Source organism: Schistocerca nitens, chromosome 2 (genome assembly GCF_023898315.1).
Source record: "Schistocerca nitens isolate TAMUIC-IGC-003100 chromosome 2, iqSchNite1.1, whole genome shotgun sequence".
Taxonomy (NCBI): domain Eukaryota; kingdom Metazoa; phylum Arthropoda; class Insecta; order Orthoptera; family Acrididae; genus Schistocerca; species Schistocerca nitens.
The window spans coordinates 988,079,193-988,094,150 of NC_064615.1; the positions used below are offsets into that span (position 1 = coordinate 988,079,193).

A 14,958-nucleotide genomic window follows, 5' to 3' on the forward strand; every position below is an offset into this window, starting at 1 on the left:
ACTAAGTGCCCTTCATTTAACAATATCTTGTTTTCTGACAAGGCTCATTTTCATGTGAACAATCGTGTCAATAAGCAAAATTGTCACTACTGCAAAGCAACGAATTCTAAACAGAAACATGAGAAACCCCTTCATCTGCCAAAGTTGCTGTATGGGCTGTGATGTCAGCTTGAGGAATAACTGGCCTGTAATTTCTCGAGGACAAGAGCAGTCGTCCAGTTATAGTGAATTCAGATTGTTAAGTCACAGTATTAAATGACTTTCTGGTGCCTGAATAGCAAAACTTTCCTGGTTATAACCAAGGAACATGATTTCAGTAAGACAAGAGCCACAGCACCCATGTCCAATGCCTCTAGACCAGGGCCAGACAAATACAGTTTCACTAGTGCGGGCGCTCGCAAATGTCCGCAAGGCCTGCCCGCGGCTTCGCCCCCCCCCCCCCTCCCCCCTGCCAGCCATAAGTGCCCCCACCGCCCCACCATCTACTCCCCTAGCTATACACATCACTGCACTGCGTGGAGCCACTCGGTCTGTTTACTTCCTGCTGTTTCTATTGTCTGTGTAGACATCGCATTCGGCGTTTGCGGTAAAATAGAACTAGTGGGTGGAAAATGGCTGAGGAGGAGTTAGTCCTTTGAACTCATACTCGTTAATCCACAGTGGGAAGAAGAGTTCTTTTCTGTTGGAACACAAAGAAGACCTCAGTGTTTGATTTGCAATGCAACATTGTCTTCACGGAAGAAGTACAATGTGAATCGACATTATCAACTGCTTCACGAGAAGGATATAGTAAGTTTGAATAATGAAAAAAGAAAAGCCAAACTTATCGAACTGAAGCAGAAGAAGATAATTATGACAATGATTCACATTATTACTGTTATTAGTAATAAGTTATGTGCATTTTCCGTCGTTTTTACCTTCTCCTATTACGTATTTACAGGATGACTACCTCATCATCCACAACGATGCAGTGATGACAGTAAGCTATCGCGTAACTCTTAAAATAGTTAAACATCACGGTCCTTCAGCGATGGAGAATTAGTGAAAGAATGTTTTGTTGCTGCCACAATTGTGTGCCCAGCATGTCTTACTATTTTTAAAACCTCTCCTGTTTCATGGAGAACAGTTTGCAGATTTGGTTTTCTTTTCATTAGCATTGGCCAAAAGCACTGATGTACGCGATGTTCCTCAACTTGCAATCTTTTTGTGAGGAGTTGATGCTCAGTTTAATGTGATTGAGGAACTCCTCGATTTAGTGCCAATGCATTACAAAACGACGGCCGACAATATACAATGTGGAAACTAAAATTTTCGGGACTGGTGCTGCCATCTGGAAAGTAGTAGTAGTAGTAGTAGTAGTAGTACTTTGACTGCTAGGTGGCGAGTGCTGCATATCTGATGAGTCAGTGTGCGGAGTGGCATTCAGCTGGAAGGACGTGTTGCGTGTCCATAGTGATTTCCGTAATACTCTGTGTTTGGTGTGTGGTGTGTGGTGATTTTACAATGGATCCACGAACAAAACAGCATGTGTGTATCAAATTCCGTGCGAATCTCAGGAAAAGTGCTATGGAGACCCTTGCAATGATTCAACAAGTGTTTGGAGGACAGAGCATGAGCCGTACACGTGTGTCCCAGCGGAGGAGACCGGGCTCTCCAAGACCCAAAAAAGCAAGCCAGGTGAAGAGCAAAGTGAAGAGCATGATCATCGTTTTCTTTGATACAAAGGGCATTGAGCACAAAGAATCCATCACACCCAACCAAACAGTGAATTCGCATACTATTGTGACGTTTTGCGACGGCTCCGTGAAAACGTGTGGTGACGACAGCCCAAACTTTGGCATATAGGGAACTGGCTGCTGCATCATGACAATGCACACTGCCACACGTCCTTCCTCACCAAGATTTTTTGGCAAAAAACAACATGGCGGTTGTACCCCACTCACCGTACTCGCCAGATTTGGCACTTTGCGCTATTCCCAAAACTGAAACTCAAGTTGAAAGGTCATCTGTTCGACACTCAAGAGAAGATTCAAGAAGCATCACTGGCAGTGATAAACGCCCTCCAAAAACAGGGCTTCCAGAAAACGTTTGACCAGTGGCAGAAGCGACGGGACCGGTATGTATGTGCGGATGGGAACTACTTTGAGGGTGATGGTGACCATTAGTCCAAAGGTAAGGTTTTCAACAGTCGCAAAAATCGATTGCAACACGTGGGGCTCCTGCAGCGATTGGTCCTACATCTAGTGTCGTCGTTTTGATACGAAAATAGTTGAAAGTCGTCGGCTTCCAGCAGGAACTACCAGCAATACATTGCGTTCTTCACTGTGATAGTTTGCTACCAAAATGTGCCAAACTAGTCGGCGTCATGGACATGGTTATAAAAACAGTTAACATTCTCAGATCGCATGGTTTGGAACACAGACAATTCAAGTCTGTTTCCGGCAGATCTCAAGTGTGAATACGGTAATGTTCCATATTTTTGTGAAGTACGCTGGTTGAGTCTATGAGTTGTTTTAGAACAATTTTTTACTTAAAGTGCAGATATAGCTTTATTCATGGATGCGAGAAGAAAACCAGTGAAAGAATTGGATGACCCACAGTGGATTTTAGACCTTGCGATTTTAACTGACATAACCAAGCATCTGAATAGCTTGAATGTGTAGCTTTGCAAGGTAGAAATAAGGTAATTAGCAAAGTGTTTGACACTATTTTGGCATTCAAGAGAAAACTGCTTTTGTGGGCAAAGCAACTGTCAGAAATGTTGTGTGCACACTTCGTTAGTGTTGCACTAGTTGTTAGTGAAAACAATTTGGAACTGGAGAAGCTCAAAGAACATTTTGATGGGTTTTAACGGTGCTACAGTCTCTCGAAGGCATTTCTGATATTAGATTTGATGACTTAAATCAACTGGAATGCAATGTCAACCCTTTTGCAATTCCTTTTGCAGTTAACGTTGAAAATGTGCTTTCCGAAATTCAGTTGGAAATCACCGATTTCAATGCAATCGTGTGCTGAAGGAGAAGTTTCACACAGCAAAAAACCTTGGAAAGCTTCCACAAATATTTCCCACATGAACAGTTTCCATTGTTATTTAAAACAGCTGCTCATGTTTATAGTTTTTTTGGAACTGTAAACTTGTGCGAACGTGTATTCTCCATAATGAAACTGACAAAATCAAAGTTTAGTCTTACTGATGTTCATCCGATTGGAGCAGTGCACCTAATGACCAGTATTTTCACACCAAGTATTGAGATGCTAGTTCAAAATCATTGTAAAAAACATCAAGGACAATGTAAATTAATGCCTATGTCCTCTGAACTACAGGTGTGTGTAAATATAACATAACATTTACAATACAAATGTGTTTGTTTTGTGTAAATTTTGGTTAAGTGTGTTTCATACTTACTTCCCACATACGAATGTTGTGCCACATATGATTGGCCTCCCAATAACTGTGTACCGGTGCCGAGTTCACGGATGCCACATACACCTGAAATGACCTCGGACATGTGTGTGTTCCACCTGCACTACGTATGTCAGCTTGTCCATACCCAGCCATGTGCGCCAAGCGCTCCCACAGTGGAATGGTTACCCCCCCCCCCCCCCCCCCCCGTGCAGCGTGCAAATACAAGCAGCCACCAGCCACATTGCACAGCTCTGCTACCCGCACTATGTGCCCTCACAGCTGCTCAGCATTGCCCTCGCGGCTCATGGTGCCTGCAGGCAACCATGCGGGCAGCTCTCATGTGCGCCCCTGGTCTAGACTGCAAGTTAGTGGAATTTTTCAGGGCAAATTTATCTCCAGGAGAAGTGAAATAAATTAGCCCCATGCAGTCCAGATTTGAGCTCCACGGACTTTTTCTTATGGGAATATGTCAAATCTAAAGTGTATTTCTATAATGCGGCTCCTCCGGAGCACTGAACGAAAATATCCATAGCCAATTTGCAGCTACCCCAGTGTCTACATGCCGAACCATCATGCAAAATTTTGTTGATTGTACAAACGAATGCTGTGGGTGTCCTGGATTCCATTTAAATGGTAATATTTTTAAAATCTAAATTCTTAGTATACCTCAATAATAAATAAAGATTCTGTCTACAGAATTCAACAGATATTTTATTTTGACACATCAAATATAAACTTTCTTTTGAGTCGCCCTATACAAGTTACGTACCGCTACAGCTGGGTTACCACTTTGCTTTGCCGAGTAATATCTGTGTAAATCTGCGCGTTTCTGAAAAGAGTAACACTAATAAAACTGTGGACTTTGCAAGTTGGGGTGGCTTTCATGCCTCAACAATACAGCCAGCCATACTGCACATGCAACCACAATGGAGGGGTATCTGTGCAGAGGCCAGAGTAACCCAAGGGCCCTGAATTTGGGGTGGCAGCCTTTTCAGTAGTTATAGTGGCAACTGTCTGGATGATTGACTGAAGGGGTCTTGTAACATGGCTTTCCATTCTCTTGGGTAAAATAGGCCACCATTTGGATTTCTTGTTAGTGACTAGTGAGGAGTAAACCTTCTGATTAAACGAAGGTTAAACAAGGGCAATGGAATGTAGTGAAATTAGATATGAAAATGCTGAAGGGATTAAGATTAAGAAATGGGACGTTAAGAATAGTGAATGAGACTTTATTTAGGCAGAAAAATGTGGGACAACAGCTCAAGCTGAGAGGACATAAAATGCAGACTGACAACAGCATGAAAAGTAGAGCTTAAAAAGAAAACTGCTGTAACATCAAGTATAAATTTAAATATGAGGAGATCATTTCTAAAGATATTGGTTTGGAGCATAGACTTACACTGAAGCGAAACATGGATTGTAAAAAGTTCGCACAGGAGAATAGGAGCTTCTGAAATGAGTTGGTACAGAAAAATGCTGAAGATTAGATGGGTAGATAAGACAACTAATGAAGAGATACTGAATCAAATAGCGGAGAAAGAAATTTATGGCACTTGTTGACTATAAGAATGGTTCAGTTGCTAGGGCACATCGTGAGGTATCAAGGAATAGTCCACTTGGTAAAGGAACAGTTAGTTAATTTGGTAAAGGAATGTAATGTGGAGGGAAGAGGGGAGGGGAAGGGAAGGGAAGGGAAGGGAAGGGAAGGGAAGGGAAGGGAAGGGAAGGGAGGGGAGGGGAGGAGAGGGGGCAGACGTAAAAACGGTAGAGGTAGACTGACGCCTGACTACAGTGAGCATGTCTAAATGCATGTAGACTGCAGTAGCTACGTAGAAATGAAAAGGCTTTCACAGTTTTACTACTGGAATAAAGATAACTTTTTGGTTACATGAATGGATCATGTTCTTCACAAATAAGCTCACATTTACATTTGTGATGAAACTAGAAAGTAAATCTGCACTAAGGAAAGATCCAAATGGTTTTTTTTTACACTCCTATTTATCAGGCAATTCTAGTTTGTCCTTGACTTTATAAAGCAAGTGGCAGCCATGGCATAAATAATGCTCAACAGCACACACAATATATTTTACTGGAGGGGAAAAAATGAACACACAATAGGAGATCGTGAAGAAATTGTTAGTTTTTAGCAAAATACTGCAGATAGATAAACATAGTTTAGCAGTGTCAACTCTTCTGCTGCACAAGCTCAGTAACATATGTTAACCTGATTGACTTTCACAGTTGTTAGATGACTTCACGACTTGACCATTGTGTGATTACAAAAATAGCAGTCCTGCAGTTCTGGTTGATCAAATACAGTGTACACTGACCTACTTTATAAAGCAATTTATGCTGGAGAACCTACTGCCTGCAACTCCAATGACTGGGTAGGTCTCCGACAGTTACAGGCAAAATATCAGTCATAGACTATGCCTTGGAATAATTCAATTCTGTTACCACAGTACTGCTTGACAGCTTCACATCATTTAAACATCTGGAAGTAACACTGAAAAGCAATATGAAATTGAATGAGCACATGAAGATTGAGGTAGGAGAGGTGAACGGTGGACTTCGGTTTATTGGAAAAATTCTGGGAAAGCGTGGTTCATCTGTATAGGTGACCACATATAGGACACTAGTGTATGAATTCAGTCGATGTAAAGCACTTATTGGGAACAGACCGTGTGTTCTGTGAGCGAGAATAGCACAAAACAGTGATTCGGCGAGTGTGGTATGGAGGAAATTTTGCAGTGATCATTGATAGCTTTGTGTAAATGATGCTCCAAATGATCCAGAAATGGATCAAAACATTTCACGAAACTGATTCAACACTAGTGTGACCTATTTTTGAATACAGCTTGAGTGTTTGGGATCTGTATCAGGTAGAATTACAGGAAGACATTGAAGCAATTCAGAGGCAGGCTGCTAAATTTGTTACTGGTATGTTCAACCAACATGGAACTGTTATGAAAACTGAAAAAATTTAGCAAACCAGCATTTGAAGCTGACTGCAGAACAATTCTGCTGCCACTAACACACATTTTGCATAGGTGCCACAAAGAAAAGATACAAGAAATTAGGTCTCATGTGGAGGCCTATAGACATTTGTTTTTTCTTTGCTCTATTTGCAAATGGAACTTGAAAGGAAACAACTAGTACTGGTACAGGGTACCGTCCACCACACACTATACAGTGGCTTGCGGAGTATGAATGTAGATGTACATTTCTAGTGTTCAAAATGTCTGAAAATCTGTGTATGATGCACTGAGCAGTCCCAAAACTGAACTACCCACTTTATTTTAGATATATTTTACATTTTATAAGGATTGCTGAAAAAACGGTAACATTTGGATACCAGCATCCTATCACGAATAAAATGAAATTTTACTATGGAGTGGCAATATCAACGAGTCACAGTTGGAATCAGCCAACTTACCTGGGTATAACACTTTTTCAGGATATGTAATGGGACAATCACATAGGCTCAGTCGTGGATAAAGCATGTGACAGACCTCAATTTATTGGTAGAATACTCGGGAAATGCAATCTGTCTACAAGAGAGATTGCTTACAAAGTGCTCGTGAGACCCACCCTGGAATATTGCTGAAGTGTGTGGGACTCATACCACATTGGACTAACAGGGGGTACTGAATGGATACAGGAGGAGGTCAACACAGTCACAGATTTGTTTGCCCGGTGGGAGGGGGCCACACAGATGTAGAAGAAACTAAACTGGTAAACTCTTCAAGACATATATAAACTATCCCAAAAAAGCCTAATTATGAAGTTTCAACAACTGGCTTTAAATTATGACTCTTAGAAACACACCATCCCGTGTATCGCTTCAGTAGGGATCATGGGGGCAACATTAGATCACTTACAGCACAGACAGAAACATTTGAACATTATTCCCAAGCTCCATATCTGAACTGAACAGGAAAAAAACACTAATAACTGGCGAAATGAGACATAACCTCCGTCAGGTGCTTTGCAGAGTATAGATGTAGATGTAGATTTGAGACTTTGTGGTGGTGGTGGTGGTGGTGGTGGTGGTGTCCCATGAATTACATTAAAATGATACTTTTCTTTGTTGTTCCTATGAGAAGAACAACGGACCTACACAAGATGAGAAGAAAGATGTCAAAGTTATGGAGGCACTGAAAAGGAGAAGATATATCTCACTGAAACTTTCATGAACAATCACCCCAGTTACAAATCAAGGACACAAAAGTACATGGTCCAACTAAGTTTACTCATCACTTAAACGATGACCTAGTCCCTCTACATTTGCTTTGCAATTCCTACAGCATCCTTTCATTGAAGAACCATTACCTAACTTACCTGCCTCCCAGTGCTGCAAATAATCCAACTGACTTATAGAGTTCTAGCTGCTGTTAGATATTACTGTGACCTCTCACCAACCTCTTTTACTCAATACCAAAAACAGTAGTGACCAATGATTCCCACATAAGAAGTCATTATACCAAATCATGTATCACAGACGGAGAAACAATGGCTGGCAAAACATACTTCTTAGAAACAAAGTACAAATGCAAACATTTACAACATAACATGAGCACAATGTAGTATTGTTTTCTGTGAAACTAAGACAAACCGCAACACCAAAAATCATTCTACCACACACTTTACAGTAATAAAGTAACATACATAGGAGTAAATGACACTATGAGAAACAAACATTACACAGTATACAAAACACAGGCAAAACTCAACAGTAATATTAGTTTTTCATGGTATATTGTACAATAATACATACCACATGTCCACAAAAATATCCTTCAAAAACCATGTTCATTCTGCATACAATTTTGTGGTGATGCTGTAACATCCCTATGAAAACTTATGTAGGTGATGCTTCCCAATGCAGCTGCATAGAGTTAGATGAGTTGTTCAAGGTCTTATAATTTCATTATAATGGCCTTTGATGAACAATAAGTGCAAGATTAAATACCATGAAAAAATAATACACTTCAGAGCATTGAGTGTAATCACACATTTTAACAAGACAATTTCATGTATACATTTCAAATCATTGAACAAAATAAGCTATTTTTTATAGTAAGCACCACATACTGTGAAATGCACAAAATATTCATTAAACTGAAATATTTGACTACTCTGACCAAATCAAACTTTAATAATTTTGTAATCTATTTTTGCCTAGATGTAGTTTTACAACCGTTATCCAAAATATAGGTTGACTCTTAAACAGAAGGTTACAGCAAATAATAATTTGTTTACATCACTTAAAATTGTCGTGAGGGAAAATTACAATTAAAAAGACATTGTCTCACATCTTGTTTTGGTTGTAGGGCATCACCACCCCAAGGAAGTTTTGTCAAGTGGGGAAACATAACACAGAATGTAATGTAAAACGTGAACTAGCTGTCTGAAGATGAACCTATCGGTTCGAAACCAGTAACGGCGCTGTGTAAATAAATAAATAGCATTGTAAAATGTGGCTGGTTGCTGTAATCTTCTGGGTAAGAGTCAACCTATATTTTGTACACAGCCAAGGGCTCAAAATGTCAATTTTTGACAAAGTAACATTATCCCAAAGCAGAAAATTGTGGTGCGATTCTGTACATTACACAAAAAATTAGGTACTCGTATGAAGAAGAAAATTGGAAACTTTTAAAAGACTTTGATCTGTATCTTCTCAGTGTCTTCAGAGAAAATTAATTTTATGAGCTTAGCTTTAATTCTTCAGATACCTGTGTCAAATTACAACACTTTTCAGTAAATATTTATGAAAAGTGGCTCTGTTGTTAGCAGATACAATGTGTCTGGAATAGTCGGTCTGTCATCTCAGAAGCGTGTACTATGCATGCACTTTTCCTTCTCCAGTTTCAAACATATTCATAAGGGAGCAGAGAAAGAATAATTTCTTCTTACTTCATGAAGAGTTGTCAAAGAGAGAAGACCTGTTTTATGCCTTTTTCCCAGCACCTAACAAACTGAAAATAATACATATAGATGAAGGAATATTTATATTTTCCATGTAATGGGAATTATTTTTCCTGAGAGGATCCACATAACAGCTAATACACATTTTCAAGCAAAAATGTTTGGAAAACTTCACAGCAAGAAAAAAAAATCATTCAACACACTTGTGTGCATGACTGCTAGCAGTGTTATTTGATGACAGAGATTCACTGTTTGTTCTCATGAATGGGAAACTGAAAGAAAAGTGTGTGAACAGTACACCTGCCCATATTTGAATTCCATCATACGACAATTAATTTAATTGTTTCAGGCACTGAAGGATAATGATGTTAACATGGAACAAAGTCTTTCTGTAGAGAAAATTTTGCAGAGCTAAATCTATCCTGATTTGTTATCCCTTCTCCTGTTTCTGAACAATCCATTGGATGGTAGTCATAAATGTATGGAAAACTAATTTTACAGTTTCAAGGAAGTATATACAGCTGAAATTTAAGAAGAAAAGGAGGGTAAAACAAAAATCTGGCAACATACAACATTAACATTCCCACAACACTGTGATATCAATCAGTTGTTCAGGAGGCAATGATTATCGTTACCACCACCCAAAGAGTAACACGACACTGAGTTTTAAGTGGATTCTAAATACATGTCTGTGTATATTGAAAACAACTGAGCCCTGTGTCATTTACCAAATACTACTTGGTAATGAAAGTGAACACTACATTTCTGCAACACCACCACACACATGGACAAATTTCCTCGTGAGTGACTATTTTGAGGTCCACCTCACGAGTAAACAAACAATGTGACAGTACGCTAGAGCGAAAAGAAAACAAACACCAGAAAGCAACAATCCTACACATATCAAAATTTATTTCTCCTCTCAAGCATGTTGTAGAGTATATATGGTCATAAGCATGAAGTCTTACCCTCAGGGACAAAATGTCTTAGAAAATAACTTTTATATCTTCTATAAATACCTAGAGTTACAATGCTGTCATGATACCAAGCACTGGAGGAACTGGATGTTATACTGGGGTCTTCAGTTACATGTTACTTCCACATTTGTCACAAATGGTTAAATTAATGTGAACATCATATCACCAGAAAGAATGCTCTGTAACGAACATGGTACAGTCATAATGCTAGTGAGTGGACTTAAAGTTTTGCAGAACACACTTGGCAATGCGAGAAGTGTATGTACAGGCAATATCTTGTTGGCTGAGTGCATCTTCTTCATGTCGTACAATCTGTAGAAGGTTATTCTGGAAGATGATTAGACATATCCAGTGTTGCGCCTAACAAGTATCAGAGGAGTTAGGTCATGGTCTATGGCTTCCAACAGACTGTCCACAATTGGTCCTTGATGTTCCTGCCCAACACACTCCATTATACGAGTATTCTCTCCTAGCCATCATCACACTCTCGTAGGATGAGCACTGATGTTAAGGCAGAATCTGCTCTCATTCTAAACATAGTGTTGAACCATTCATTCCTACAATTTTGTGTTTCCCAATACCATCAGAAATAGGCTGCACAGCCATGAGATTTGGGTGCATGCATACAGTATCCTTGCTCTTAAACCAGTCTGATGTTTTGAATAGTTCTTTAGAAAAATTGTTCAGTGCCTCAATGGTATTGACAGTTAATTGATGTTGTCCTTGTATATCTGGTATCTCTATTAGCCTAGTTTGAGGCATTTGGCAGCAGAACACTGTTTCAGCAAGCCAAATACTGTTATCAGTTTAACAGTCTCATGATCAGTGTGTAGTACCTACATCAAACACAAAAGGGAACTCTTAACCATTGCCTTTATTACTGCCATCTACAAGTATTTTAGTCCCATACTGTACGTTTCGATAGTGAAGGTTTCTTCTACAAAGCAAGCATTTTGCAAATCCCACATAAATAAATACTGTGAACTTCCTGGTTTCTGTCAGTTGTGTTCATTGCTTAAGTACAATTTCTCACACATTCCCTGCATTGTCATCACAACTGAGAAATGGACAGCTTCCCTGTAAACATGGGAGAATAATTCAAGAAGCTCCCTAAGTTACACACAGTTTAGAGTGTTGAATTAATGCCTAGATGTGTAAAAATCTTCATAGAAAAGCAAATTATTGAAAACATTCCTTACAATGTGTTAAAGTAATTCTCCATGGAAAAGCCAACAATAAGATGAAAGGTTCAGGCATTGGACACCCTCCCCTCCCCCCCCCCCCCCCCACACACACACACAAAACTTTTGGAAGTGGAAATTTGTACTTGTCAAGAGGTGAAATATTGTTAAGTGCAATAATAAAACTTGTGGCAAAAACTTACCACTATGTTATTTCCCTTTCGAAGCACATTAATTAGCTATGTTTCATTAAATAGGCTCCAGAGACTTAACAGATCCAGTGACAAGTGGCTATTTGCAACAACTTGTAGATATGTGGTCTCAATCTGGTCACATCCAATACTCTTACAGTGCTAGTGTGATAACAGTTGGTCATTTGAAAAACTGGTTAAATAAAGGAATGTCGCATGCTTAGCACAAGCTTCTGCATTTTGACACTACTTCAGTAGCTTGCACATCAATTTCGCTCCTTTCTTTTTTTTTTTATCAGGTACTTTCTCATTTGGACTCCAGATGTTAAGTGCACCTCCTTCCAGAACTTTCCACTGAAATCTGAAGTGCCCCTTGGGAACTGAACATGTGACCTCTGCATTTGCAGCCCGCAATGCTAATTAGTATGTCATGGTGGCTGCCTTGCAGAACTGGTTGATCACTGGACAATTTTTATCTCAAGCTTTCTACATTCAAGATCTTTGAGAGCTTTAGCTCTATCACACTCCCATGGTTCTCATTTAGAGAAGAGAAGTAAATGCAGAGAGACTCATATATATGTTTAGAAAATAATGGAGGACCTGAAGGGGGGGCCTTTCACTTTGGTGGAAGTTACATTCCAGAATTACACACACAATAAATGCTTTTCAGGTTCACTGGGAGTGAAGGTACGCAGTTCTTATTCACACAATATTTACTACCTTTCTCACTATTAAGTACAAAGACTATTGGCTCACAACTGTATCTCTCAAGTGGAATGTGCCACAAGGACTTCATAAGCTGAACGAGAAAACCTTTAGCCCTCTCCTAACACAAAACTGTTGTTTTATTAGATGTTGAAGCCTGGTGTGTGAAACATGCTCCAAGAAGCTGCAATGTCCCCAGAACACATTACCTAGTATAGCTGACTACTGAAGCAGGATGAATGAGAAAAAATTGTCCGTTGTTGCTCAAACTTACTTTCCATTAGTTTTTGGAACTTCCTGTTGCGTTGTTACAATGTGTTTCGGAAGGTGGTCTAAACAGGAACAGAGCTGAAGATGACAAGCATAAATTAACTAACAGCACCATGAAACAGGCCCAATATCTTTCCACATTTAGATTTCTATAAAATGTCAGAGAAGGCATCTGTACACTCCATGTGAAGTGGCCATACAAATTGCAGTGTCCAGGCATACTACATTTACAGCCATCATTTTCTGTAGCACTAAACTAAGCAATCAGTGTGCACATGAAAGAAGACAGTTTCATGTGATGAGTCTGAACAAACTGTTGTGTTTTATAGTCTGACAATGATTTATGGATTTGTAGTTTTAGCTTGACGATGTCCACTATGGACAAACACTAGTTACTGTTATTCTGAAGAAGTTTGGGTTGTCCCGACTAAAACCTAGGTAAATGGTGCAACTGAGGCTGTTAATTATTAAAATTAAACTGTTGTGAACCTGGAGGTCGATTTGAACACCACAGCACTTTATTTAGCGACTGTCGTATTAGCATTCACTTGCTTTCTTCAGATTTGAGTTCACCTTCCCAGACAATAATAAGGAGGCCTATAGTGTATGTGGACTCCAAACAATAGTACAGCTTGGCATTTCACATATACACAAGTTACCGTCAGATTTAAAAGGAGTGAAAGGTGTCTATGAGGACCTACTTACACCAAAACACGAATTGCTGACTGCTTAGGTGAAAAAGTCTGAGGATGCAATTACTGCAAAACTTTGACAACATCCACTGCTTTTATGAATGTTTGTCAGAGCGTAAAAATCAGCAGTTGGAGATAGTCAAGTTTCTGAGGAAGGAATGTGGCACTCGGCAGTGTTAATATATAATAGCATTTAAACTTAAGAAGTGTTCATGTAGCAGTTAACATAAACATTTGAGTGAAAACACTGTATTTTCACAATTCTTCTGCTTGGACTTCTCATTCTACCTGGCATCCTCTATAAAGGTATAGGACGATGCAGTGATAGCGATACATTCCTTCATGAATCACGAAAAGGTACCTGGACACTTCTAATCTTACATAATCAAGGCCCAATTGATACTTGGGTCATTTCTGAGACGAAAACTTTCTTACATAAATGTAAGCATGACATCTTCATTAATTTATGAAGTAGAACAACACACACTACAATATGATATGCAACCTACGCCACTCTTCTGTTAAGCAAATGTGAATATTACCTCAAACCAAACTCCGCAAAATACATCTATCTAACAGAGGCAGATGAAATGCCCTCTCAATGTTTTCCACAACATTCCACATAACAAATTAAAAGTTATGACTAAAACAAAAGAGTTTTGTTATAAATTACATGCACCATACCTGTGTAACGGTTTGGAAATTGTTTCAAAAATCAAATAAAACTTATTTGAAAAATATTGATTAAAATGAAATTGCACTGTGTGTTAATATAAGCTTAGCAAGTAGACAAATGTATCTTAAGTTTATTACGTATACCTTGTTCTGGTGCAACCTCGGGAAGGTAGGTAGCCGTACGTTTGCTTCCTTTTTCATTGTGGAATTCTATTCGTATTCCATGCACCCCCACTTCCCAATCAAGGTAGTCCATGCCATCTTCAAAATGGCGGAGGATAGAGACGGACACGTGGAGTTTGGAGAACTCATCTCTTGTGATAGGACTGAACCGAGAGTCCTTGAAAGCACTTGCATCAAATAAAACAACACTGGTTATATGAAAAATACAATTTCCATTTCATGTTATATGTACTACTGCAGAAAGTTAACTTCAGATGAACAAATATGAAACTACTCATTTATGCATGCTACTAAATCTTAGGTTAGGCTTTGAAGCTTTAGTAAATTATTTGTAAAATCTAGAACAACCAATATGTACATGGTATATATGAATGAAGAAGTGTCATAAGCTATTTGTCCAGTGAATTCCTCATGAGCCTCCTTGCATACATTGTTGGAAAACACTACATCAAATCTATTCATACGCTTTGAGTAGTGTGAAGATTAATAATGTTCTTTCAGCAACACAGGCAAAAAAATCTTCTTTTGCCAAACTGACCAACATCAGAAAATAGCATAATTAATTTATGCAAAGTGACATGTTAAGACCTATTGGGTGCTAAGAGAAGTTAATATTTTCTACATGCAAGTTGCTAGAAATGTGAAAGATTTCAGAAAGCACTTTATAAAGTTTCATGAAACATCTGCAAAAACTGGTCCATTAATGTACTACACAATTCCTTTGCTGTTGCCTATGTCCCGACAAAGAGA

General features: G+C 39.1%; 1 protein-coding gene across 1 annotated transcript in view; it reads right to left on the bottom strand.

Moving 5' to 3' along the window:
• The window catches only part of LOC126237313 (AMME syndrome candidate gene 1 protein homolog), a 59,059-nt gene that overhangs the window by 28,169 nt on the left and 15,932 nt on the right, over positions 1–14,958 (bottom strand). Inside the window, exon 3 of the mRNA XM_049947278.1 lies at positions 14,170–14,375. Within this exon, the coding sequence (XP_049803235.1) occupies positions 14,170–14,375 (206 nt within the window). The remainder of the gene's footprint in view (positions 1–14,169; positions 14,376–14,958) is intronic.